This window comes from Borostomias antarcticus, assembly GCF_949987555.1.
Source record: "Borostomias antarcticus genome assembly, chromosome: 10".
NCBI lineage: Eukaryota > Metazoa > Chordata > Actinopteri > Stomiiformes > Stomiidae > Borostomias > Borostomias antarcticus.
Window position 1 is genome coordinate 5,242,327 of NC_140243.1, and position 25,787 is coordinate 5,268,113.

Sequence of the window (25,787 nt, forward strand, 5' to 3'; positions counted from 1 at the left end):
CTGCCAGCACGAGGAATGGGGGTACAGCACCAATACATCCGACGGAGACAACCTGGCTGCTTGGGCAGCTAACAACATCCTGGCCCTGTTGTATGATCCCAAGGGCACAGCCAGCTTTGTCTCAGGCCACTGGAAAACTGGGACGAATCCTGACTTGGCATTCGCGAGCGTCGGCGTTGACAACCGGCTCCCTGATAGACACGTGCTAGGAATGTTCCTGCGGTCCCAACATCGACCATCGCTGATTACCATGCCTAAACTCGTGGACCTCATCCCGAGCGAGCCGGTGAAGCGATGGAACTTCCGAAAGGACAACTGGAAACGCTACCGCCTTTTTCAGACTGGGAAACATAGAACCCGGGGAACATAGGACCCTTTTTCAGACTGGGAAACATAGAACCCGGGGAACATAGGACCCTTTTTCAGACTGGGAAACATAGGACCCGGGGAACATAGGACCCTTTTTCAGACCGGGGAACATAGGACCTGGGGAACATAGAACCCTTTTTCAGACCGGGGATCATAGGACCCGGGGAACATAGGACCCTTTTTCGTACCAGGGAACATAGGATCCGGGGAACATAGGACCCGGGTAGTATGATGCCCTTGCGACTCTCGGCAGAATCCGACTGCCCTTTGCGTGAATGCGCGTTCTCACTCAGTGCAGCTTATTTTCAGTTAGCCTAGTTGGATCTGGCTATGCCTACAGTTTCTACCACTCAGCAAGACCAGAATACCACAAGAGAAGACTAAACTATAGCCTACCTCAGAATGGCATAGTGATAGAGAGTAATGTATCCTGCCTACGCTATAACATCCACGACTATGAGAGCACTTAGAATAGGCTTAATAATAGTTTTGGAGTACTTTCTGTATTCCAATAGTCTGGAATGTGTCTCAGACTCACCTGGAGTGAGTGACAAAGTTGTACGTGGGCACCTCAACAACTCTCCACTCCACTATGTCCTTTCTGCAGGCCTCCATACGGGACCATGCTCTGATGGGATGGGAGGTTAGCTGGACAGGTCTATCCATAGTTCCCACTCAGGACCTCCATAATTCCTGAATAAGAAAATAAGAACTCAGAACAATAAGTAGAATTTCAATATAAGGTTAGGCACTCTTTTTCGGCCAATAAGAGCAAAATGTGAGCTTCAAAGTACACAGCACGCTTAGTAAGATGATAAGAATGCTTTCAGGCAGATGCATTACCCATGCGTGACAGCCCGCTTTGAATCATAATGTGGATTTTCAAGAACTCGATACCATGATGGCATTGTACCATCACTAAACACAAAGTCAATATTGTATTTTGCTCGGCTCATCAATGCTGTATAGTGTCTATCTAGTACAAAGCAAACCTGTTGGTCTACTGTTATCTGGCCCAGTTCTGAAGCACTTGTGGGAGGATTCAAAGAGGAACCAGACGATGAGGACATACAGGTTCCAAATGCCATAGATCCCAGGGAGATAGGTGCTCTCTGTGCCTGTGTTTACTTTAGAGTCATTCGCTAACCTCCAGCAGTACAAAAGAAAACACTAGAATCAAAGTGACTAATATCCACCATAGGTATGCCCCTTGAGACGGCTATAGTTAGATTTGATTACATAGATCCTTATCTGCCCTGATGCAGCCCACAATAGAGGAGTCATCCAAGAACTTCTGGAGGTGACACACTCCAGAATTATGGCTGAAGTCGGAGGTATAGAGTGTGAGCAGGAAAGGTGACAGGACTGTCCATTCGGGGGCGCCCGTGTTGCTTATCACCACATTGGACAGGTAGCCCTGCAGATGGACATACGGTGGCCTGCCGCTGAGATCGTCCAGTCCAGATCCTGATCCTGGTCCAGGCCATGGTGTTGTGGTCTACCCACATTGCTGGGAGCTTTTCTGCGAGCCGGAAGGGAAGGATGGTGTTGAATGCACTGGAAAAGTCAAAGAACATGACTCTTACTGAACTTGTCCACGCTGATTCGGGCCTGGTACGCAAACTTCAGGGGGTCCAGGAAGTCGCTCACCATGGGCCTCAGACTGCAGAACCAGTCTCTCGAATACCTTCATGACATGTGACGTCAGTACCATTGGCCTGTAGTCATTGAGGACACTGGGATGTGCTTTTTTTGGACACTGGAACGATGCAGGAGGTCTTCCACAGCTGTGGCACCTTCTTCAGCCTCAGGGAGAGGTTGAATAGTTGTTGGAACACACCAGCCACCTGTCTTGCACACTCCTTAAGCACCCTGGGACTGATTCTGTCAGGGCCAGTGGCCTTTTGGATTTTTAGCCTTTGGAGTTCACCTCTTACCTGACTCTCTGAGATGAATGGTCTGGTGTAGTTGGCAACTCCTGGGTAGGGAATGAAACTGATCATGCAAATTAGAGGTCACAGACCACATACAGTATAAATAGAGCATGCCCATTCCACATGAATCATACTTTTTCCAGTCATTTTTGTGTGTGGCTGTTGTTCTCACCTGACTGATGACGAAGATGATGACAATCATGCTAAAATGACCAGCACCAGGAAACTGAGGATAATGCTGTGTCAACACCAGGACAGAAATGTAAGTCTAGCAAAGAACACATAGGTACAAGTACCAATACAATGCCCACCTTACAGTGCAGTATTTTCAATATTTTTCAATCAATCAATCAATCAAAGCTTTATTTGTATAGCGCATTTCATACCCAGAGGCAACACAATGCGCTTTACAGAGAACAAGGGAGGAGAGCATACGTCCCACCCCTACATATTCCAGAGGGAAGCAAAAACCAGTATCACCCGGGGGCCAGAAAAGTGAGCTGCAAAAATTCTTCCCTGACCCCTCTCAACAAGGCAATCGAGCAAGCTCCTGGAGTATGTTTGTCTAACGGCTAAGAACATTTATAAAGCAATAAATTACATTAAATTACATTTTCAGAGTAAGAGAGGCTAAAAACATCATAGGAGAGACATGGCAAACACTGGTGTATGTCAGTGTGTGCGTGAATGTGCCTGGGCTCAGATAGAGGCAGGGGTTGGGCTAGGGAGGTGCGAGGAAAAGGATACAGATCCGGGTTTCAATATGTTCCTGAATACACAGTGCCCATGAGACCAAGGACGGAAGTAGACAAACAGATATCTCCGGCTCAGTAACGAGGGCCACCTGTGATACAGCCCCTGCCTCTGGGAGTTACAGTTTAACATGAGAGGAAACTCACAGTTTAACATGAGAGGAAACTCACAGTTTAACATGAGAGGAAACTCACAGTGTGTGTTGTAATTATCTGTAACTTTTGAGCAGGGACTGTCACTGTCACTGTTTGTACACTGTGTTTGCATGTGACATCTGAATCTGAAAGGAATCCAAAGTAAATAATAATACAGATGAAATTCATCTTACCCAACGGCATTTGGGTAAGTAAATAATATCCATGTTTAAATATAGGCATACAAACAAAACAAAACCACATACAGTAGATTAAGGTATTTGTCATATTGCCTCTGACTTGGATAAAGAATGAAAGACCACTGGTAGGTAGAGAGGACTCACCTAAAGTAATCTGAAGGGTTGAGCATAGCGATGAAATATTCTGAATCAATCCTCTGAGCTTCTGCAATCCGCTGATACTGCTACTGTAAGAAGTTACCAAACATGATTGGCTCCCTACAGATGACTGTGTAAAACTAGATCCTTGTGATTAAAAAAAATATACTATGGAGACTAATTTTCATAAACTAAGCTACTGTACCAATAATAATGCTTGTTTCACTCTATCATTCCACCCACCTACCAATTTATTTGTGCTCATATTCTCGATGATTGACCCATAAATTGGGTGAATAACTACAGAAGATGAGTGGAGATGAGTAGTCTCTAAAAAACATGTTAACTTTATTGCTTAAAGAATACAATTTCTCGGTAGGCAAGTGAATGTGTATCACAACTAGAGGTTACTGATCTTTACACTTAAGGACTTACCACACATCCACAATGCAAAATGTTCATACTGCCCTAGAGAGAACAAAAACAGACTCAGCCAGGATATCAAAGCACTGTACAAAGTGAAAGTGAACCCTCAGCATTGTGTACAGACATCTTGGATGCAATCAGCACCCAAGCATCAATACATGTAACAAACACATCAATACATGGATCTCACATACTCAGGGTTTAGGCTGTTCTCTATCTTTGGTTATATGAGTCAAAAAGATTCTGAAAGGAGTAAGCTAATTAGTTTAATAGAAATACTGTGGGTGAACATGAAAAAATAAATTGACAAAGAAATCCCCCTCCCCCCTCAAAAAAAAAAAAACGTTCACAATCAATAAAATTCAATATTCACAACCCCTCAAAATGTCTCAGGTGGATATTTTAGAGCAACACACCTCTTTAAGGGGGGTAAGACAATTTGTGAAAATGATCTGGGGTGCGTCCAAATTCAACAAACATCAAACATGAACAGACATGGGGAGGAGAGCGCTTGTACCCATGGACTGAAGTCACAGCCACTTCTGTGATCATCTATGATTTTGTGGATGATCATATTTTGGAAGTCGTCCCTAGTACATAGCGTGCTGCAAATTAACTTAACGTTAGTTGCAAGTGAATTTAAATCCCCATCTGGGAACATATTTCCCTCAGTCCAGCATCCATTTTTGTTCAACGCAAACTACCTTTTCAGACCATTCGCTTATGTTTGCAAACATGCACAAAGCTAACGGAAAAGCGTTTTAAATAGTTTGCAAACATTTGCAATGTTTGAACGCACCTCTGATTTCATTCTCAGGGGGTTTAGGCAGTTCTCTATCTTTGGTTCTATGAGTCAAGAAGATTCTGAAAGGAGTAGCTAATTAGTTTAATAGAAATAGCCTACTTGAAACATGAGAAAATAAATTGACAAGGCAAAAAAAATAAATCACAATCAATAAAATTCAATACATATTCACAAACCCTCAAAATGTCTCAGGAGGATGTTCTGCTTGACAAAAACACCTCTGTATGGGGGGGGGGGAGGGGGTAAGAAATAATTTGTGAAAATTATTTTCCCAAAAAATAAAAGGAATCTGTTATAATGCTTAGATGACAAGGGTGCAGAGCCCCCAACCACCTAAATCAATCTAATACAAAGGGTAACAAAATTAACCTGAAGCAGCACCTGAAGACCTTTCTCTGTAATATGGCAGCCAAGATCACGAACACGTGCTAAGCTTAGCTTCAGCGCTTCACTTACATCCAACACTGATCTCTAATCTACAAATGATGTATGACATGACAGATTTAACATTTGCAAGTGGCCAAAAGGTGTAGTGAGATGTGTTGAACCTTAAAAATAAATCTTTTATCCAAATATTTCAGGTACTACTGAAAAGGAAAAACTTTGCACAAGAAATCTCCCCCCCCCTCCACCACCATCTACCACGAAACTGTTCATTCATATGTGCACTGTTGTTTCTGGACTGATGGGGTGACAGGCATCCAAACGGAGCACAGATCTCTGCCAATGACAGTGTTGGGAGATCAAGAGTTGCGGACACTGTCTGAGGAGGGGGGTTTGGCCAGGCCTACAATGCCCATGGATCATCACATATCATCCTCTTCATCTTCATCTTGGGATGAACCTGCCTGCTGGGCAGCACCGCTGGGGGCTGCGGCCAACTGTGCCTGTTGGGCAGCCTGCTGCATCTGCAACCACTCCTGCTGGGCAAGCTCCGCCTGCTGCTGCCGTGCCTGCCTCACAAGCACACAAAACCACACAAAACCAACCAATCACAGGTGGGCACAGTAGTCAACTACGGATCCAAAGGTGTCTGCACAGTGCACACTGACCCAACACCAACATTGGATTGGTGTGCCATGTTTGTCGGTGACTGTTGGCGTTGGTTGGATGGATTTTAAACAATTGGCAACTTTAGAATGGTGGGTGTTGAGAGTTGGTTGGTGCTGGTTGGGGCAGTGTGCAGGCACCGTAACTGAAAGCAGAACCTGCTTAAGTTTCCCTTCACAGAAATTGAAACACAATTGTAAGGTAGACGTCTCTCAGTCCACTCCTTACCTTAGCGAACAATTCCTGCTGTTGTCTAAGGAGCTCTTCCTCAGGAATGCCCAGGTTCTCCAGACGGGAGCTTGCCTTCCTCCTCTTCAGTGCTACCGTTTTACACTCCTGCAGGACATCTTTCACCTCTGTGATGTAGGATGCGAAACCAAGGCTTTCAAGTGCTGCAAAGACAAAACAATCAGCCGACTGTCAATTCATTTTACACTTCATGATACCTCAAATTCACAAGGCAGGAAAAGGCTCCCTTTCCCCACGGAATGCATTCTGAAAAGTGTGGGAGAAGGTTAACAAAATCACAAAATAAAAAAACAAAGACTTAGCCTACCATTGATAACATGTTCTGGAGATATCGTCTTCTTTTCAGACTTGTTGCAAATCTCATTGGCCTCTGATGAAATGAGATGTATGAACTCTGTGCAGCAGTTCACAACCAGCTCTCTCGCGTCGTTGGCAACCCGCACATTGGGGAGCGTTTCTTTAATCATCTTGTTGATAGCAGCCCGAGGAATGGTGAGATCATCGTCGTTCCCAGATGAAGAGGCCATTGTTCCGTCTTCACAAGAGCAGGTAAATCCAGTCGGAATAAAGAGCCGAACGGGGGGACTTTCTTTGCGTATAAAAGTTGGGTTTTGCAGAGGGCCTTTTGTGTAGAACAATGTGTCTGACTTCAGCAAGAAGTTCCCCAGAGACCACGCTTCCTGGGGCTCTTTTCCTAACTGAACTTGAGAGAGAAAGAGATGATGCTACGAGTCCGACACAGCTGGAATGTGTAGAAGTGCAGATAAGGACAGTGAAGACGAGATGCAGACGGTTGTGGACTAGCTGGCTAGCTAGTGGGTCCCTATCCGCGTTAGCCTAGCTAGCTAGCCACAGCACAAGAGGCGGGTCTGGAGAACATGACTTCGCTGCTAGCTCTTTGTTGGAAGGGTCATTTCGGATGGTCAAAAGGTCTTTCGGAACAAAGTCCCCGAAGCATTTAAGATTAGGTAATTATTCCAATATTGACCGAAGCAGTCGCGTTTAATTCATTTCTTCTTGATGTGTGTTCTCCATCGGTATTGGTTCACCCAGAAGCAGTCTCTTCGCCCAGAATCTATATCCGGTTCTTCTTCCTCTCCTGTTCTTACTGTCCCATGCTTGATTCGCTGAGCAGCTAGAGCAATGTCGCCCTCTATCGGCTAGTGTCTGATGGAGAAACAAATGCTTGTCAGAGCAAGCCAGATAATGCAATAGGTTATCAGTAGCCTATTATGTTAGAATAAATTATGATATCAAAGAGAAGAAAACGCACAGCGGGAATATTCAGAGAGGCGCTGGTAAGGGTCAATAGACTGATATAGAAAAAATAGAAACAAACAAACTCTCAGGTCTAGATGCAAAAAAGGTTTAGTAGTCGTTTTCGGTTTAGTAGACGTTTCCGTAGCCACCGTCTTGAAACATCAATGGGAGACACAATAATAAATGATCATAACAGGATCCAACATTACACCCAGGATCTGGGTGTATGTGATGATCTCTAACCTAATCCTTTATAATTTGGAGCCCATGGGAACAAACTATTAAGACAAAAACCTGTCAACACTACACACACACACACACACACACACACACACTTATAAAACAACCTTTAGAATTTTATTCATTTGAGAAATTAGATAGGCTGTTTACACTTGTATATAGGTGATACATTTGCATTTGATGAGATGCACTGTAAAAATCCTTGTCAGAGAAGATCTGAGATTGCAATATGACAGCTTCATAACCTTACTGTAGAATCATAACAAGATCCAAGATTAGGCTGGTGTAATACACTAGGTAGGTAGGGACTTTACTGAGTTTGTTTATTGAGCTTTGAAGAAAAAGATGGTGCTGAAGCGTTGTTGTTGCAGTCAGGGTGGAGGAGGTTCTCCCGAGTTTCCAAGGTGGAAATCTCAGTTCAGGAGGTGTTCCAGATCACATTTCCACCGGGGTACTTGGGAAGTCCGAGTTTCTGGAACACACTTTTACACTCGGTTTTCTCTTCTTCCAAAGTGAAGCTCTTACCACTTCTCCCGTGAAGCAGCTTAAACAAGTTAAGGCTGGCAGTGAAGACTTTGTCATGGTCAAACACCGTCTTGTAGAAGGGGTCAATGGGAAGGTCACCATTGGGGTCAGCAAACTTGAGAGTAGTCATGGGGGTGTAGAGTGCGTTTGTCTGGTGGCGGAATGGAGGGTTCTTCATCGTGATGATTTTGTGTGTGTGCTGGGGGTAAAGGAGGATTTAATCATGATGTAATCATACTGTAAGCACAAACCGAAAACATTTCGATGAGATGAAAAGAGGGTAACAAGACTTTTCTTATATGTTAGCCAAGAAGACTAGACGTTATCTAATTTGTGTATGACTAATACCTCTGCTATGTCCTCTGGTGTCTGCCCAAAGCTTTCAAAGATCTGCTTGTAGTGTTTCAGGTAGTCTTTGGTGAACATGTCTGCAGTCGCTTCATCGGCTTTGGACAGGTCGATCTTCATGGCCTCCTCATAGACCTTATGCTTGAACTCTGTGTTCACAGGGCCTGGCTCAATCAGGCTTACACTGGATCAGCAATAACAGAAAAACACAACATTAGCATTCAAAGAAAGATCATCTTAACATCCTGAGTACTGTACATATTATGTATTTATGTACAGGAACGTCTAATAAACCATATACATATGTAGTAATGGTGCATGTGTATGATGCTAATCTAACTTGACCCACCTTCCACATCCCCTTAACCCCCCCCCCCCCCCCCCCCCCCCCACACACACACACACACACACACACACACACTTTGGCTACTGCATGCTTTCTTTTATCTCTCTCCCTTCTTTTGTCTGTGTTCTCTGTCTTCTGGCCAACTGTGTTCTATATTGGTCTGTCTTTGTTTTAGTTTATTGTTGTTTTTATGCTGCCATTTTGGTCAGGTGTTGCTTGAAAAATAGTTATTTGATCTCAAGCTTCTTTACCTGGTTAAATAAAGGTAATTTTATTTTTATTTTTTATTTTTTTAAACGATGACTCAAACATGCAGGAAATTCTTCCTACCCCTCTAGAGGGGCTGTAGTTGTCACCCAGTCCAGGCATGTTGCTTATGTGTCCTGTAGGATTTTGCAGTGTATGTGCAGATGTTGGCAGCTGGGGAGGGCAGAGGCTCCATGACGCTATTAATCTCAACCTCCTGAGATTAATTTGGGTATCACTAAGAGAGCAGTGGGAAAATGAAATGACAACAGAGACCAGAGACTGCATGCAACAGGTCTCACACCTCAGATTAAACTTCAGGGCTTGGACAGCCAAGCTCTCACATAATCCTTCCACAGCAAACTTGGACGCGGCATTGATGTCGTTGAACAATATACCTGCAGGGGAAGAAACAACACAATATTAGCTAATTGTTTTACAGCTGAAGTATACTACTTGTTGAAAATGGAGGATGCTCTGTTCCGCACCATGATTGCCTATGACACTGCTGATCGCCACAATATGGCCTTTCTTCCTCCTCTTCATATCTGGGAGGACTTCTTTAAGCAGCCGCACCAAACCAAAGAAATTAGTGTCCATGACCGCCTTCATCTCCTCCATAGACTGACACTCGATAGGCCCGATCAGACCCACTCCAGCGTTGCTGACTGAAGCGGAAAGGCAGGATTAGGGGGGTCTGAATAAAGATATGAATCCAAATTTGCTCTTATTATATATCTATAGACCTAATAACATGAAGCTAGAGGGGGTCACTGGGATCTCCCTTCCCACTTACTCAGTATGTCCACTCTGCGTTCAGGCAGGCTAGCCACACAGGCGGCGATGGACTTCTCATTGCACACGTCCAGCATTTTGATCTCCAGGGTCCTGCCGAGTGTCCGGCCTGCGGCCTCCACCAGGGCCTCCCCCTTGTCCAGGTTTCTCATGGTGGCGTATACTGGAGGTCACACTGGGGGTTATATAACTGTACCAGGAATCTACTGTGTTTATAGAAACCTAATTCACTGTAGGAATCTACTGTGTTTATAGAAACCTAATTCACTGTAAGGAATCTACTGTGTTTATAGAAACCTAATTCACTGTAAGGAATCTACTGTGTTTATAGAAATCTAATTCACTGTAAGGAATCTACTGTGTTTATAGAAACCTAATTCAAACCCATGTAGTACAGGCACAGTACGATTGACACTGTTACTTTTTTTTTTATTGTTACTGAATACTGTTACTGATCCTGCAGCACTACGATTGGCGGTCACACCAATTTTAGGATAAATATCCAGTTTAGAGCAACTCCAGAGGGAGCCATCTCTTGTACGGCATGACAATACAACACTACATATTATAGCAATCCATTACATTACAATGTAATTTACATTACAACAAAACACAACACGCCAAACAGTTCCACTCGAGGCTAGGCTACCCACACTTACCCATGAATCTCTTCTTCTCATCCTTGGCTATACGGACGGCCAGCGCCAGGCCGATGCCAGAGGAGCAGCCTGTGATCAGCACGACCTTCTGGCTCATCGTGACCGACGGCAGTGTTGTTGCTCGCACAGCTACCAGCAGAAGGGACTGAGAGCAAGACAGCGTGAGGAAACGAGAGAGACAGAGGGCAGAGATGTAATCCTCCAGTGACTGACTCAGCTGTTTTGTGCATACGGGGCCGATTACCAGGAGGGGGCAGCAGCCAACAGGTGGTTCTGACCCCCTGAGGGATCACGCTATACCGTTATGAAACCGAGTGATTGGCAGGATTTGTGGAACAGGGCTGTGTTCTAGAGTGCAGATTGGGATTGGTGGGGTCAAAAATACAAGTACATATATGTGAAAATATAAATGAAAGACTCAAAAAACACAAAAAGTGGCAGTGGCATTTTATTGCTACTCTTCAAACAGAGGTACATTTGACACAGAATCAGAGGAAACTTATATCCCATAAAAGTTAAAAGGAGACCCATACAAGTTAAAAGGAGACTTGTTTTAAACATAAACACTAAATCTATATCATCAATAAGGCCATATTCATACTTGACAGAAAAGGTGTCAACTTACTATATTTACTATATCTATCTATACCCTATCTGCTTCTGGACTAGAGATTTGCACATTTGTCTTATGAAAGAAACCCCTGCTATGCTTCCGTATTATGTATGACAAATAAACATAATTGCAGATTATTATCAAAGCAGTAAATGGCTCCAATATATTGCCTTTCATCATTCTTCTGTTTGTGATGTCCAGCTGCAGCTGCACCACTGCATGCTTTTACATGGCTGTGAATGCCGGACCCTTAAATCCACCCAGCAGAAGTCCCTGGATGGGTGCTACACCAGGATGCTTCGTGTAGTATTTAACATCAACAAGAGCAAGCATGTTACCAACAAACATCTGTATGGGGGGGGGGGGGGGGTCACCAAGGTTGAGACAATAGCAGGAGAATGAGGCTGGCTGGTCACTGCCCGAGACACCAGGAGCTTCCAGCCAGCAAGGTGCTGTGGAAGACAACTAGGGGTGTAACAATATATCGTGCCACAATATATCGCGATACAGAAACGTCACAATACGTATCGTCAAGGTGAAAACAATATTGTGATATGTTTATTGTATATCAGTGAACGCTGGCTACACAACGCTGGTAACAAACACGTCTTTTGTCTAGCCTATCCATGATATTACAACAGTTAAGCTCTAAATTCACAAAGTGTATTGGAGTAGAAATGTGGAGAAATGCACTTTTGGTGTGAACAGCAGCACTACTGCAACGCTTCACACCTGCCCTTAGTGTATTGTATCGTATTGTTATCGTCAACCCAATATCGTGTATCGTGAGATTAGTGTATCGTTACACCCCTATCAATCAATCAATCAAAGCTTTATTTGTATAGCGCATTTCATACCCAGAGGCAACCCAATGCGCTTTTCAGAGAACAAGGGAGGTGGGCATAGAAGACAACACACAGGCATTGAAAGTACCGGCACACTAGCCAGACGTCTGGAGGATGAGGATGACTGGAGGCGGCAACGGAGGGCTCGTCCGAGGACAACCTGGAGAGATGCTTGCAGATGTTGAGGCCTTGCTGCTGGTGTAGGTTGGGGAATAAAGGCACTGTGTGGAGAAGCCATGCGAGAGGGACAGGAAGCAGCTGTGCGCGTGTCACATATCAAAAGTGGTGGATGCGGTCCAGGGGGTCAGTGTCCCACATCTTGGGGTCCCATGCCTGGAACCAGCCGGTGAAGGTGGGTGGCTCTTGGCCCTGCTTGACGGTGGTGATGGAAATTCCACCCCGACCGGAGGGGTCAGTATCCACATAGTCTTTGGCTGAAAGGAAATGAGACCTGAACTTGAATATGAGCTGCTACGTTTGCCACAGTCACCTCAATGTGTAGTGACAGTATTGTGTAGTGACAGTCAAACTAGTTTGAAAATCATACCAATTTTTGCTGCCCCAGTCCTCTCCACGTTGTTAGCGTCTTTGCCAATCCAGAGGAAGATCTGGCAGAGACAGAGTTATAAATAGTGAATGGATAATCCCCACACACTCAAGGGCATCAAGGATAGACAAACAATAATCTTGTGATATCCGACTTGTGAGACTAGGCAAGCAATACAATCTAGATTTGGGGAGGGACTGAATCCCTTCACATGTCATGTTGATCATGAGAATATTATATATATATATATATATATATATATATATATATTCTTCTACAGGTATATATATATATCTTATATCCTTCTATATATATATATATATATCTTGTATGGCGCTTTTATCTAACATGCTTTATGAAGGCCTCTCATTCACACACACACATAAACACACCAATGGCGGCATCTGCCATGCAAGGTGCTAGCCTGCTCATTAGGAGCAATTTGGGGTTCAGAGTCTTGCCCAAGGACACTTCGACATGTCGTCAGGAGGAGCCGAGATTCGAACCGCCGACCCTACGATCATTGGACGACCCGCTCTACCTCCTGAGCTACAGCTGCCCCTAAAGCTGTTCTGTGGCCGTGACTCGAATTCGCAGTCCTTCTGTTTCTAACCGACTACTGCTCGACCACCAAGCCATTAATTAATCAATGGTGCTCTGGTTACGAAGCAAAGCTTACAAAAACATTATAATAGTTTTCAGCCCAGGAGCTTACCTGATCCCAGGTGTCCAGAAGCATGACATCATCAGGTGCCAAGTCTAATTGAGTGAAATCGCCAGGAACCTCCTCCACCTGAGAGAGAGAGAGAGAGAGAGAGAGAGAGAGGGAGGATGTTATAACAGAGTCCTACAGAGTTATCGGAATCTATAATGTTGTATTGTGACCTACTGTATACCTCTTCTAGACCCCTATGCCCCCTTGCTGAGTTGCAGAAAGGGATACTAGGGTTGTAGGATGTTAAAGATACTGATAGATGAGTCCACAAACCCCCCCCCCCAGTCTCAGTACACTCACTATGAGCCTTCCTGTCTTGTTAGAACAGCCAAACAGGCGTGGGGGCTTCACCATCCTCTGCAGACTCTTGGAGGTCTGGTATTCCTTCCTCCCCCCCAGTGCAGACCAGAACCCAGCTGAGGACACACAGAACAGAAAAAGAGACGACATGGAATTCATCCGTACTTCTACCTTGGAAAACATACGGAGGACACATCTCAATCAGTGCCTTCCACACAATAGCACACCCAACGATACGTAGAGATAGGGAGTCCTTTGTAAGAGTGGTGGACACTCACCAGGCTCTTTGCCCTCTGACACCTCAGTGCCACTTCCTCCTAGGAAGTTGGCAACGTACTTGGCAGCGGCCATCTCCTCCTCGGTGGCACCCTTACCCCTCCACAGGAACACGGAGTGAGGGGACTTCAGAGCGAACACATCGTTGGTGTTCAGTGAGGCAGCGGAGGCCTCCACCTGGACCCATGACAGAGAACACTGTGTATCCGCAGTTCCTACTGATTTCACTCATTTGACTGAAACAACCACTTTCATGCGTGTTTATTGGAGTGTTCAGGTGACTGATTGATTTGATCCGGCTGACCTCCACAGCCCGCGTGGCTCTGGTGGAGCTCTGGCGGATGTGGAAGAGGCGCGTGCTGGAGGTCCGGCTCTGCCCCGTCTTGCGCGACGTCCCCCCCTGGTGGATGATCATTGGCTTCCCCTTGAACAGACTCATGAGGTGGGCCGGTTCCTGGCCCTGAGTCACACGCACCTGCAGACGGACGGACACGTAGGGGGAGGGGAGGCTGTCACAGCATGGAACTCACTTTGTTTATGGGGAAGGTATCGAGTAACGTTAAGCGCGTCATTGTATGCGTGGTACCCGAGTACAGTACATATGACAAATAAACTTAAAATAAACATGAATTTTAAATGTTTATGGTGACATTGTGAAATGTACTTCTCGAGTCTTGACCTTTTTGTCAAGCCTTGAACATGACCATACTGTAATAATACCGCAAACAAATGTCAGTAAGGACCATAAGGATGAGACCTCACAAATCTAGTCAACAAACACAGACAAACACTTCTCTCTGAGTTTGGGATGACATCTCAAGCGCTGACCAGGGCAGGGTGGCACTGTGCAACCATCTCTCACCTGCACAGGTGACCCTCCCATGGAGTCGTCCAGCTGCACGGTGAGGAAGGCAGAGGCGGCCAGTTCATCCTGAGTGCACTTCAGGCCTTGCCTGAGGACACCAAGCACACCGTCAGTCCGCTTAATACGCTGACTGGATGTTTCAGAGAACATTCTAGAAGACACTAGAATGGATGACGGCTGAAGGGCAGGTCGGGGCGGCGGTGGCATCGGCTCAGGAGGTAGAGTTGCTGTCTGGGAATCGGAAGGTTCCCGGGTTCGATTCCAGCTTGAGGTGTCCCTGAGCAAGATGCTGAACTAACGCTGCCGCCATTGGTGTGTGAATGAATAATGTGAACGAGAGAGGCTGTTGTAAAGTGCTCTGGGTAAATGAGTATATACACGTACGTTCACTCCATAGTCTACACAGCATATTAGCCCACAGCAAATTAGCCTACTGCCTCTCAGTCTCTTGTGGTCGTACAGTGAGCACTCACCAGGTGTAGATGATGTGTTGCTCTCTAGCTCCTTGGCGGTAGGTGTACAGCACCAGGTAACAGTCCCCTCCGAAGAACTGGCCATGGTTGGAGGGGTCCACGGGTACCTTCTCGCCACCTTCTACACGCCACACCTGGACAAACCAACCAAGATCTACACTTAATAGGGCAAGTATCATGTCTCACATTCAAAAACTACTCCGCTTGTATTAGACTTGGACTTGTACGGTATACAGCTAACTCGGGTATTCAGGTAAGCGTTATACCTGAACCTTCCCAGAGCCGTCATCCACCATGCCGTGCTGGGCGGCCATGAGCCGGCTGCTGTGCAGGCTGGAGGCGTCGAAGGGGACCTGCTCCACGCGGGCGATGCGGCCGATACTGTAAGCCTGCCCAGGGCCGGTGGTCTGATCTTTATCCTTCCAGTCTGAGAAGAACTGCTTGAACAGGGTGGTCTCGCCCCCTGCTGGCATCACCTGGATCTGCGCATTGACCAGAGAAGGCTCAATTGATCTACTGTGGGCGGAGTCGATACAGGTGGAGAGATATGGATCGAGAGATGGGGAGGAGGGCTACTGTCAGGCTTGGTACTGTAGGTAGTTAAGCTCCAGGTTACCTGGGTGTGCCTGGGGTAGTTCCTCTCTTTGACAAACTGCTCTGCAGCCTTCATGGCAGCCTTGCGCTCGGCGTCATTGGCGCCCGGCCCTGCAGTTCAGTGAATGGTGTAATGGTTAAAAAAGAGAGTTACAGGACAATCATAATCACGGAGACAGGGAAAAGGAACCAGTGGCAGTATGATCTGCCTTTAAAGATAGTTTCCTGTGAGGAGCTGTATAGCTGGATCATGGACATCATAGTGAAGCAGAACTTTCTCTGGAGTGTTCCGACCGCAGGCACTAGGCAGGGGAGCCTTGATGCTGAAAGTTGATAATCGGGAGCCCCTCGAAAACGAGATGATTCATCTCAAAGGGGTCTATCCCGTTATAATAAAATTTCTTCAATATATGAGACAAATCATTTCCGTGACATAGGGAATAGAGCCTAATCTAGGGTACATTACATTCGGCTAAGAGAAAAAAGGTGGAGGAGTTTTCGTAAATGCCGTTCAGTACCTTTCCAGACAAAGAGTTTGCTGTCCACTCCATTATCCAGGATATAGCATTCACTGGGGGAGAGCATGTCCTGTCTGAAGGGACTGGTTTGGGCCACCATGGAAGCTTTCATGGAGCCAGCAGCATCAGAGATCTCCAACGACATACAGTAGTAACAATGAGCACACACACAACACTAACTTGTCCCCAAAATCATACCAAATGTTTTTTTTTCATGTATTTCTTACTTTAAGATCCGGATTACTCCTATATGATCTTGCACTGTGTGTTTATCCATGGGTGTACTGTATAGGAATATTGTAATATTAACCATGTAGAGAGATCCTTTCTTCTTGTTGGCTCTGTCGACGGAATCATCATCAGCACTTCCTGCAGGGATGCTGGGCTTGGGTCCAAGAGCCTGAAAATAAACAAGTTCACAATGGCATTTCCTTGACTTGGAGACATAAACTGACATATCTGTACCAGCCCTGCCTGCATTTCAAGAGAGGAAATTATCTTTTGCCCACCATACAAGTATTGGTGACTATCATGCAAGATGAAGAACAAGCTCTTCCCTGTCCATTGACTGAACGAGACAAACATAGTCATACAGACTCAAGGCCTTGGTGCCATGTCATTGACTTCCGTTAGTACCATATGAAGAGCATAAATGGAGCAGCACTGTGACAAAAATTCAAGGCTTCTGTCTGGACGTGGCCGGGGCGTGAGTGTGAATGGACTCACATCGATGACAGCCTGTGGTTCCTCTCCCTCCTCTATCATCTGCAGCGCAGCGCGGCCGTTCCTCTCGTTGTCACGGATGTCGATGGCCACCTGGGAGGCCTTCAGACGCTCAAAGCGGTTGCAATCACTACCGCACCACTGGTAGATATCCTGGGAATCGATGGAGAGAAAGGCAAAAAGAGCAGCTCAACTGTTATTTTGGAGAGACTGTTGATATAATAGTTATTTCAAATCTGTTTTGCACAAAATAATAACAGTATAATGAAGTTAACTTTATTTAACAAGTAAAGTACAGTAACAGTAACATTCTTTACTCAGTCGCAGCCCACCTTGCCCAGGTCGATGATGAAGCAGTCTCCTCTGTTGAAGCTGGCCCAGGACAGGTCCACCTCCGTGGCTCTGATGGCCCGGCGGCCCTTGACGTGCAGCAGACGCCTGATGTTCATGTCGTTGGTCACCACATGCTGGAAGCCAGAGGCCACCCCTCCTTTCTAGGGGGGGACGACAAGGTCACACCGAGTCATACAAACTCAAATAACGCATTAGGAATGGTGATCTTATCACTGTTGGGTGAAGGGCTTGCTTCATTGTTTGAGAAGCTATAAACATCGCTCAAAGACAGTGTGCTAATCACCCCCCCAGACAGAAATGTTGATTAGATGAGAGGGAAAATTATATATGATGTCGCAGATATTATTCTAATAAGCTGTAAAAAGATATAGCCTTGCTTCTCCATCAGGATAAATCAGTTTCATTCATATCCTTTGCAAAGATAGTTTTACAAGCAGGACAACAGTGTTGCCTGTGAAAAGCATCCTTCTGTAGTAAAAGTGAGGTCTCACCCACATTACTATCTGTAGCCAATCATAGAATGACACATTATTCTTATATTCTTCAGGTAATAAAATCAACTCCTCTGACCCTGACAACAAAGGAAATGTCGTGGTCCTGCCCCTTTTCACCTCGCCTCTGTAACGCCCAGACCCTCAACCCTGCCCCTGACCCTCGCCCCTGCCCCAGACTCTCATCCCTGCCCCAGTCCCCTCATCCCTCATGCTCATCCCCCGCTCCCGGTCTGGACCCCCCACCCCTGCTTCTGCTCCCAGTGACTCTACCCTGCACTCCCTGTCACACGCCTCCCTGAGAACTTTGTACACCTTGTCACCTACTGTATCGATTGTTTTGCCAGTATGTATTGTCTTGTGTTCGTTGTCCTGTCTTCCCTGTGTCTTGTTAGTGATCCCAGCTCCCGTCCCGGTCCCTGTCCTCCCATCCCCAGCTCTAGTCTCTCCCTCTAGTCCCCGCTAGTCTCTCCTGGAGCCAGCCCCGCTGCTCCTGTGCCCTCGCTCCCCCTAGTTCCTAGTCCTAATGCCCCCAGTTCTAGCACCTAGTGCCCCTGATCTCCCACTCTAGTTCTAACCCCTTCAGGTTCCTCCCCCTTGTGCGCCCTGCTCTAGACCTTCCATAGTCCAGTGCCCAGGTATTGGTCCATCGGAGATATTAGGGAAGTAAAGGTGCCACAGAGTCCCTCTCCAGTTCCTCTTCTAGTACCTGGTCCCACAGAGTCCCTCTCCAGTTCCTCTTCTAGTACCTGGTCCCACAGAGTCCCTCTCCAGTTCCTCTTCTAGTACCTGGTCCCACAGAGTCCCTCTCCAGTTCCTCTTCTAGTACCTGGTCCCACAGAGTCCCTCTCCAGTTCCTCTTCTAGTACCTGGTCCTACATAGTCCCTCTCCAGTTCCTCTTCTAGTACCTGGTCCTACATAGTCCCTCTCCAGTTCCTCTTCTAGTACCTGGTCCTACATAGTCCCTCTCCAGTTCCTCTTCTAGTACCTGGTCCCACAGAGTCCCTCTCCAGTTCCTCTTCTAGTACCTGGTCCCACAGAGTCCCTCTCCAGTTCCTCTTCTAGTACCTGGTCCCACAGAGTCCCTCTCCAGTTCCTCTTCTAGTACCTGGTCCCACAGAGTCCCTCTCCAGTTCCTCCCCCATGTTGCTTTGACATGAACCACAGCAGACGCCGTGGCAAAAATAATAACAGCCACTATGGTTCATGTCAAAGCAATAGGAAACAAGAATCATACTTCTTAGCAAGAAAGGACCATTCAACTGCTACAGGAGACCACTGGACATTTTAAATGAATAACTCTGCTTTCCTATTCAGAAGCCTGCTTGCCAGATTGTCAGCCATTTGGTGTTTTGAATTAGACCCAGATGTGTCCTCTGGGTCTAACTCCCTAAGTGGTTTGCCATTTCAAACCTCTCCATGGCAACACTTTATGGAAAACATGAGGGAGCAGGAAGCTAAGAAGACGAGGTTCTCAAAATAGCACTGTTAGAATAGGTTTCCTCTGGTAAAACTCTTTTTGCATGTGGGAGTTTCAAACATTTGTACTGGATGTTTCTTCCTTAATTAGTACTTGTATACATAGTTGTGTTGGGATGGTCCTAACTAGTATTGATTTCTCCAACCTTGGCCATTCACTCAAGCATCGAAATGTCAATATTCTGTATTTGAACTTCAGTCTCCTTTACTAGGCCTGTCGGCATGGTATCGTCACTCATGAGTCACAAAGATAAACCCTTCCTTTGACTCAACTTCCACCCTAATTAAATAGGAATGCACAACCCTCTACATAAAAAAATCAGTTGTATTACAGTAAAGTATGCACTTAATGCATATTGGGGAGGAACACAGATGCTATTGAGGTTGCTATACTAAGTAATAAGAAAGTACTGTACATGGACATGTACAAATATCCCACTTATACGTTCCAATGTCTCACCTTGTACTTGAGGCCAGACTTGAAGTATCCCAGGAAGGTGATGGACTCGTTGTCCTGGACTTCGCGGAACTGAACCGGACCACCACCCAGGAAGTCATCCAGCTGGGTGCTGAAGATGGCGGCAGCGCCCATCTCATCCTGTGAGCTCTCGCTGCCTAAAGAAGGAGCAGGGAAGAACAAATACATTACATTACATTACAGTCATTTAGCAGACGCTTTTATCCAAAGCGACTAACAATAATTGCATTTAACGTAGGAAAAGCCAATGTACTACTACTTGCCAGAACTCACAAGTGCATCTTCTTTCTAAAACAAGTGACTAAGAGCATAATCTAGTGCTGAAGGCAAAGTGCAAGAACAGGTTGAGGAAGAAGACAGATGAACAGATGAGAACCTGGAAGAATGCATAATCAGATCACCATTTCCTGGACGATCATGGTTGTGTAAGTTGAGTGAATAGTCAGTCCCTCACCCAACCACATGTGGATGTAGTAGGATGGGGCGGAGGTGGTGTACAGCAGGACGTAGGCGTCCCCGGTGAAGAAGTGTCCGTGAAGACGTTCAGGAACAGGCTTCAGGTCCATGTTCTCTACACGCCACACCTGCAGGCCCGGTTCCTTGCCTGCGGTCTGAAACTCTTTGTGGAACACCATGGTTCTGGTTCTGGGGGGTAGGAGGAAGGGGACACAGAGAAGAGCCACAGACACGTTTTCCCTTGAACCTTAGAAAAGGAAGTCTGCAGACTTGTGTGCCTTTGTGTTGAATTTGTATTGTATTGTTCTGTGTATCTTTGACTGCAACAAAATCTATCTATCTATCTATCTATCTATCTATCTATCTATCTATCTATCTATCTATCTATCTATCTATCTATCGCACCGTTCAGGAGACAAAGTCATGAAAGAAGATCATGTGTATTTTGCCACAGGTAAACACAGACACATTGTGTAAATATTTTCCTAAGCAATGTGTTCAAAGATAGAGGCAGCTCATATCACATACGGGAGTGTTGTATTGTTTGCACAACACAGGTGTGTGTTTTGTTGAATGGCAGATGTGCCTGCTTGGAATTGTTTTTAGACTGCCAGTACAGGTTTGTTTTAAACATGAAAAATGCATATTTTTTATCATGGAGGTCTGTTTCACAAATTCAATCATAGATAATGTTTGACTACAAACTCATATCTATAGTGGTACTGTACATGCTATAGGCCTTCCTCACTTAAGTGTGTTCATACTACATCATCCCTATTATACCCCGGTCACTGACACACCCTGCCTGTGCTTTCATCATCCCCTAATTACTGTACAACTGCTCCTGCGAAGAAAAAGTGTTGATCTACAGGGTGGTGCAATAGTGACTCGTGAAAGGACTTGCTAGTTCACTCTCTCTTTTGAAAAAAGCATATTGTGTGAATGCTGTGTATGTACATTAGAATCCAATCACCTAAGTCATTATGAACCTACCATTAATTCGACTATAACAATATTTAACCCGTTAAAAGTAGCATATTGGTTCCCTCTTAGGTAGGCTAACCCATGCATCGCACCATCCACACATTATGAATTATCGGATGAGGTCATAACTTTCAGATAATCAATTCACTATCCAAAGTCTGATGTTGAGCATTTTCAACTCAAGTTAAGGCGTTTTCTAGTCTGCCAGTGAAGATCAAGTTGTAACACGCAACGAATTCACGGTGAATGTGGTATGAAAAAGAAAATAGAGACCAGTGACGATACTTTCCACCGACCGGATTAGATCAACTAGCCTACCTACCTTTGTGGTGCGCACAGTACGAATATCTAGCCTATCCTAATTTCATGAATATGAGATATTAAACGGTCCCTGAGTAATAAAAAAATAAAATAAAAAAGCAACGAGGATGGTCCGTTTAAAATGTAGGTAATTAAGTGCAACAGTGATAGTCTTAATAATTCCTTCAAATTAATTGTAACAAGTCTTACCTGGTAGGCACGCGACTTCTTGGAGGGTGATCAGCGGTACCGGCAGTAGAGATGTTGCAAGATGTATAGCCTATAGCCTATTCCACATTCTGCAAATAACCTGCTTTATATAACCCGAAGCTAAAGTTGTGACAGGACAAGAGGCGTTTCCCTCCCCGCCTCATCGAATGGCCCTGTAACAATAAACAGAGGCATCACTTTTTCTTGGAGGAGAGGAATGGGATAGTCCTACAGTATATCAACCCTGAGACGCGATACAAAAACAGGCCATACAACATTCTCAGTCTAGTAGGATCCACAGTATATCAACTCTGAGATTCTAGGAAGATTTTGGGTTGGGTGCTTAAAAGGTTCTTTCGCAGTTGGGAGGTTTTCAAATCAACCACAATCAAATAAACATGTCATACAGAAACAGACCATACAACATTCTCAGTATAGTAGGATCCACACTCAACTCTTAACTGTTATGCAACATACTTCTCTCCAACATGCTCACGCAATGAAATAAAAGTCAAGTCTCTCTTGCCATTTCATTATAGTAACTGCACCAGTAGATTGCATTACAGCTCCACCTGCAGAACAGCCTTATTTTGGCATCTGGCACAGAACTGTCCAGCTCAGTGGCCTTGAGGTAAGAGCATCCACCCTGAGATTGGGGGTTCAATCCCTGGCTGAGTCATACTATAGACTATAAAAATGGTACCCAATGCCCCCTTGCTTGGCACTCAGCATCAAGGGTTGGATTGGGAGTAAGTATAGGGTGTGTACTTGTGCAGCACATCAAGCTTCCCCATGCTAAGGAATCAGGAGATAGGTCCCTGCCCTATGAGCCACTATGCTCGAGAACCATTTGTTCTCAAGGCTACTTACTTACTTTTTACAGAACTGTGGCAGAACACCAGCACTGAAAAGCAGCATGCTTTACTTTTAATATTCACCAGGAAATCCACTGTGATCCATCTATAGACCGCCTCTATGGTGACTAAATGAAATAAAACTCTCTCATGCAACAGAACTGATCTTACAGATGTTAAAGAGTTCAGAAGTTTAGGGGGAAGAATTGTTGAGAGGAAAATAGCATTTGTTTTGGCCATTTTTGGCCTACAGTACCAACTATTAGAGCCCTATTTTGTTGGTGCAAAGCACATCATAACCAGGCCAGGTCTAGCCTGGCTTATGTGCATGACTGGCTTGTTTCTGTTCAGGACTGGTAGGACAGAAGCTAGTCATGCCACTGAAATAGCTGTGAATCGAAATGACATGAAATAATGTCTGATAAATTAAGATAGGTTTTGTTGCCTGGACACATCAGTTCCAATGCTTCCAATGCTAATCCAGCACAATAAGAGTGGGATAGCCAGTTAGCTCATGAGCTCACAACAACTAGCAGCAGCTTCCATAACATCAATGGTAGTGGTCAGTGGCTAAAGCAGTTACACTGTTGTTAACATAAAGTCATCCCCACCGGGTCTTGGGTGGGAGTCCAATGCTCTGACCACTACTCTACTTGTGCAGTGGAGATTGGAGGGTTGGTTTTTGTGTCCTTCATCCAGTCCCTAGTGTGGATTGGGTTTAGAATAAGGGTTGGGGTTGGGAGAGGATCTGACCTATAAGGCAAGGGGTAAAGGTTGGAGTGAAAGGATGAACATGTGGAGGTTTGGGGTATAGTCCCATAAAGTCATCCCCACTGGGTCATTCCCGGGTGGGAGTCCAATGCTCTGACCACTACTCTACTTGTGAAGTGAAGATCGGCAGGTTGATTTTGGTGTCCTTCTTGATTTTGGTGTGCTAGGACTACTGCCTCTTGTGGTGCCAACAGAGAAATGCAGGCCAACACTGTCCGGAGTGACGGAGGGAGTGACAACCGGACAAACGCTATACTAGGTGCGCTGGCTTACAGCCACGCAAAAAAGCCTGACATGTCAGTAATAGAACAACTGATTTGAAAGTTTTTAGAAGATCAATATAGTCATTCCACATGGGGGTATTCTGAGATTTACACTGGGTTTTGCTCCAATCTGGCCAATTTTGGACCAGGAAATATAGCTGGCCATACTGGACCGTTAAAGAGAGCTCAGCTTGTTGAACCACAGACTTAATCCAATGTGATGGCTGAAGAATGTGAGTAGTTTAGCTGTGTGGCTGTAAGTGTGGGCCTGACTGGAGGCTATTGTGTCACGGCTGACCTGCCAGATGTTGGGGTATTAGGCCACTTTGTGTCCCACGTGTCAGAATGACAGAGATGGAAGGCATGGGTCTCTGCCCTGAGATGACTGAGCACTAGCCATCAACTTAGCTTAGGGCTGGGTCCATCACTCCCTCTATCGAAGAGCCGCATCAGCACATTCAGCCATTGTTATGCTCTTTACACAATACACACACTTTAATCAGGCATACCATAACACACTCAAATGGAACATGCATGGATGCACACACGCACGCGCACGTGTGCCCGCACCCAGACACACCCACAAATCCAGACACAAACAAAGTCATATCGCAAAGTCTGCTAGTCTGTCACTTGCTCAGACTTGAACATCATTTCCTATGGCTGAATTGCTCTGACTTGAACACTATTTTATCTGGCTGAAGTTCAATGAAATTGTGTAACAATACTGTGGAAACTGACCTACTATGATAATTATATAATCACCAAATCAAATTGCAATATTTGAGTAAAGACATATCTAGCAGTCACAATTGATAGAAATTTACTGTGGAAAAGGCATCTTTTGTGCATACTAAAATCTGTGTTTACCATGATGTTAAAGGCTTCCAAATCGACAGATGGACTGACTTTTCTCTCCGGTTTCTGGTACTTTGATGTCGTGTAGAGAATGATAGCTAAAATGGCTTCTCTCGGGAGAAATCAGGGCAAGATGTGAGGAAGTAGGACAAAATCTCCTGCTTCACCACTTTAATTTCCTCCAGCATCCCTTTCCTCTCCATGGAAAGTAACACTAATGCCACAGACCCTGAGTCATTCAGGGTTGTGACACAGTGCCTCTGGCCTGAGGATCTGGCATGTTTCACAGTAGCTTCAAATTGATTCAGGAGCATCTTTGCAGGTGCAGGAACAGTGCTGAGTTGGTCGGACCTGACGTTTGGAGTGCTAGAATGACTGGGCTAGGTGACACAAAACATTCAATGAACATTTCATCACACATTTAATTTCTCAAATACTTGCAATGCAAAAGCCGTAAGAATAAGTACATCAAATACAGTGATTATGGACAGCAGCTGATAGCCATTGCCTTCTGGCATGTGCCAACTGATGATCACATCTTCGCCCCCAGGGCAGGGTTAGAGACCGCGGTAAAGATAGCATGACGTTTGATATTCGTGAGATTCGTTTGACATTCACGGTCAAACACTAGGTCGAATTTGGGGTCCGATTCGCGGCACAATGAAGTAGGCTACTGACTCACCGTTTCTGATTGGAATTTTACAGTCCACCTTAAAAATGCCATAATGCCACATTAGACCAGGTCCAGATCAAAAACCACATGACTTACACCTGTCAAACCTGCACTAGATTATCAAGTACACTCTGAAGAATCATTAAAACACAGTTTCAGATTTGTGAAACCTTTATTCTATTTGTGAAAGCCAGAAAAGGGCGATTTCACAACCCCCCCCCCCCCCCATCTAGACCACATTAGACCAGGTCCAGATCAAAAACCACATGACTTACACCTGTCAAACCTGCACTAGATTATCAAGTAGACTCCAGGGACAAATTTCAACTTCAGATTTAGGAGCATCTTTGCAGGTGCAGGAACAGTGCAGAGTTGATCGGACCTGACGTTTGCAGTGCTAGAATGACTGGACCAGTCAACATTCAGTTAGAAAAGCACATAAATGAGAACAACAGGGTAATGTTCAGATGTCACTTTACTTCAGTTTTACACTTTATCTCAAACCTGAAATGAATATAAGTTGAAAAAGTTTACTGGTCAAAAAAGAATCCTTCTTCTGCCCTCAATGGATAAGGTGAAGAGAGACTGTTCTGTATCCAGACTTCAAGGAAACCTATGAATTTGCGGCATTTTAGGCATCTTATCATAATCTTCTGATCAGGCTTAGAT

At 45.2% G+C, this 25,787-nt stretch overlaps 3 protein-coding genes across 3 annotated transcripts; all 3 read right to left on the reverse strand.

Moving 5' to 3' along the window:
* Window positions 1-4,306: 4,306 nt before the first annotated feature.
* dr1 (down-regulator of transcription 1) lies at window positions 4,307-7,106 on the reverse strand. The gene is made up of 3 exons (XM_084444910.1): window positions 6,366-7,106; window positions 6,038-6,201; window positions 4,307-5,712 (listed from the first exon to the last, which is right to left on the reverse strand). Exons 1-3 carry the CDS (start codon window positions 6,583-6,585, stop codon window positions 5,566-5,568), a joined length of 531 nt encoding a protein of 176 aa, XP_084301036.1. The 5' UTR covers window positions 6,586-7,106; the 3' UTR covers window positions 4,307-5,565.
* An 870-nt stretch (window positions 7,107-7,976) lies between these two features.
* Window positions 7,977-10,574, reverse strand: LOC311313720 (retinol dehydrogenase 8; the record flags this gene model as incomplete). The annotated part of the gene is made up of 6 exons (XM_084443897.1): window positions 7,977-8,282; window positions 8,432-8,615; window positions 9,328-9,421; window positions 9,512-9,691; window positions 9,820-9,981; window positions 10,478-10,574. The coding sequence occupies 6 exons, from the start codon at window positions 10,572-10,574 to the stop codon at window positions 7,977-7,979; spliced, it is 1,023 nt and encodes a 340-aa protein (XP_084300023.1).
* A 1,637-nt stretch (window positions 10,575-12,211) lies between these two features.
* Window positions 12,212-20,384, reverse strand: scinla (scinderin like a; the record flags this gene model as incomplete). Its single annotated transcript, XM_084443898.1, has 16 exons — window positions 12,212-12,369; window positions 12,483-12,543; window positions 13,198-13,275; window positions 13,498-13,613; window positions 13,776-13,950; window positions 14,078-14,248; window positions 14,636-14,726; window positions 15,112-15,245; window positions 15,378-15,593; window positions 15,728-15,816; window positions 16,224-16,356; window positions 16,534-16,623; window positions 16,950-17,099; window positions 17,279-17,440; window positions 19,732-19,886; window positions 20,204-20,384. 16 exons carry the CDS (start codon window positions 20,382-20,384, stop codon window positions 12,212-12,214), a joined length of 2,160 nt encoding a protein of 719 aa, XP_084300024.1.
* Between the last annotated feature and the right edge of the window lie 5,403 nt (window positions 20,385-25,787).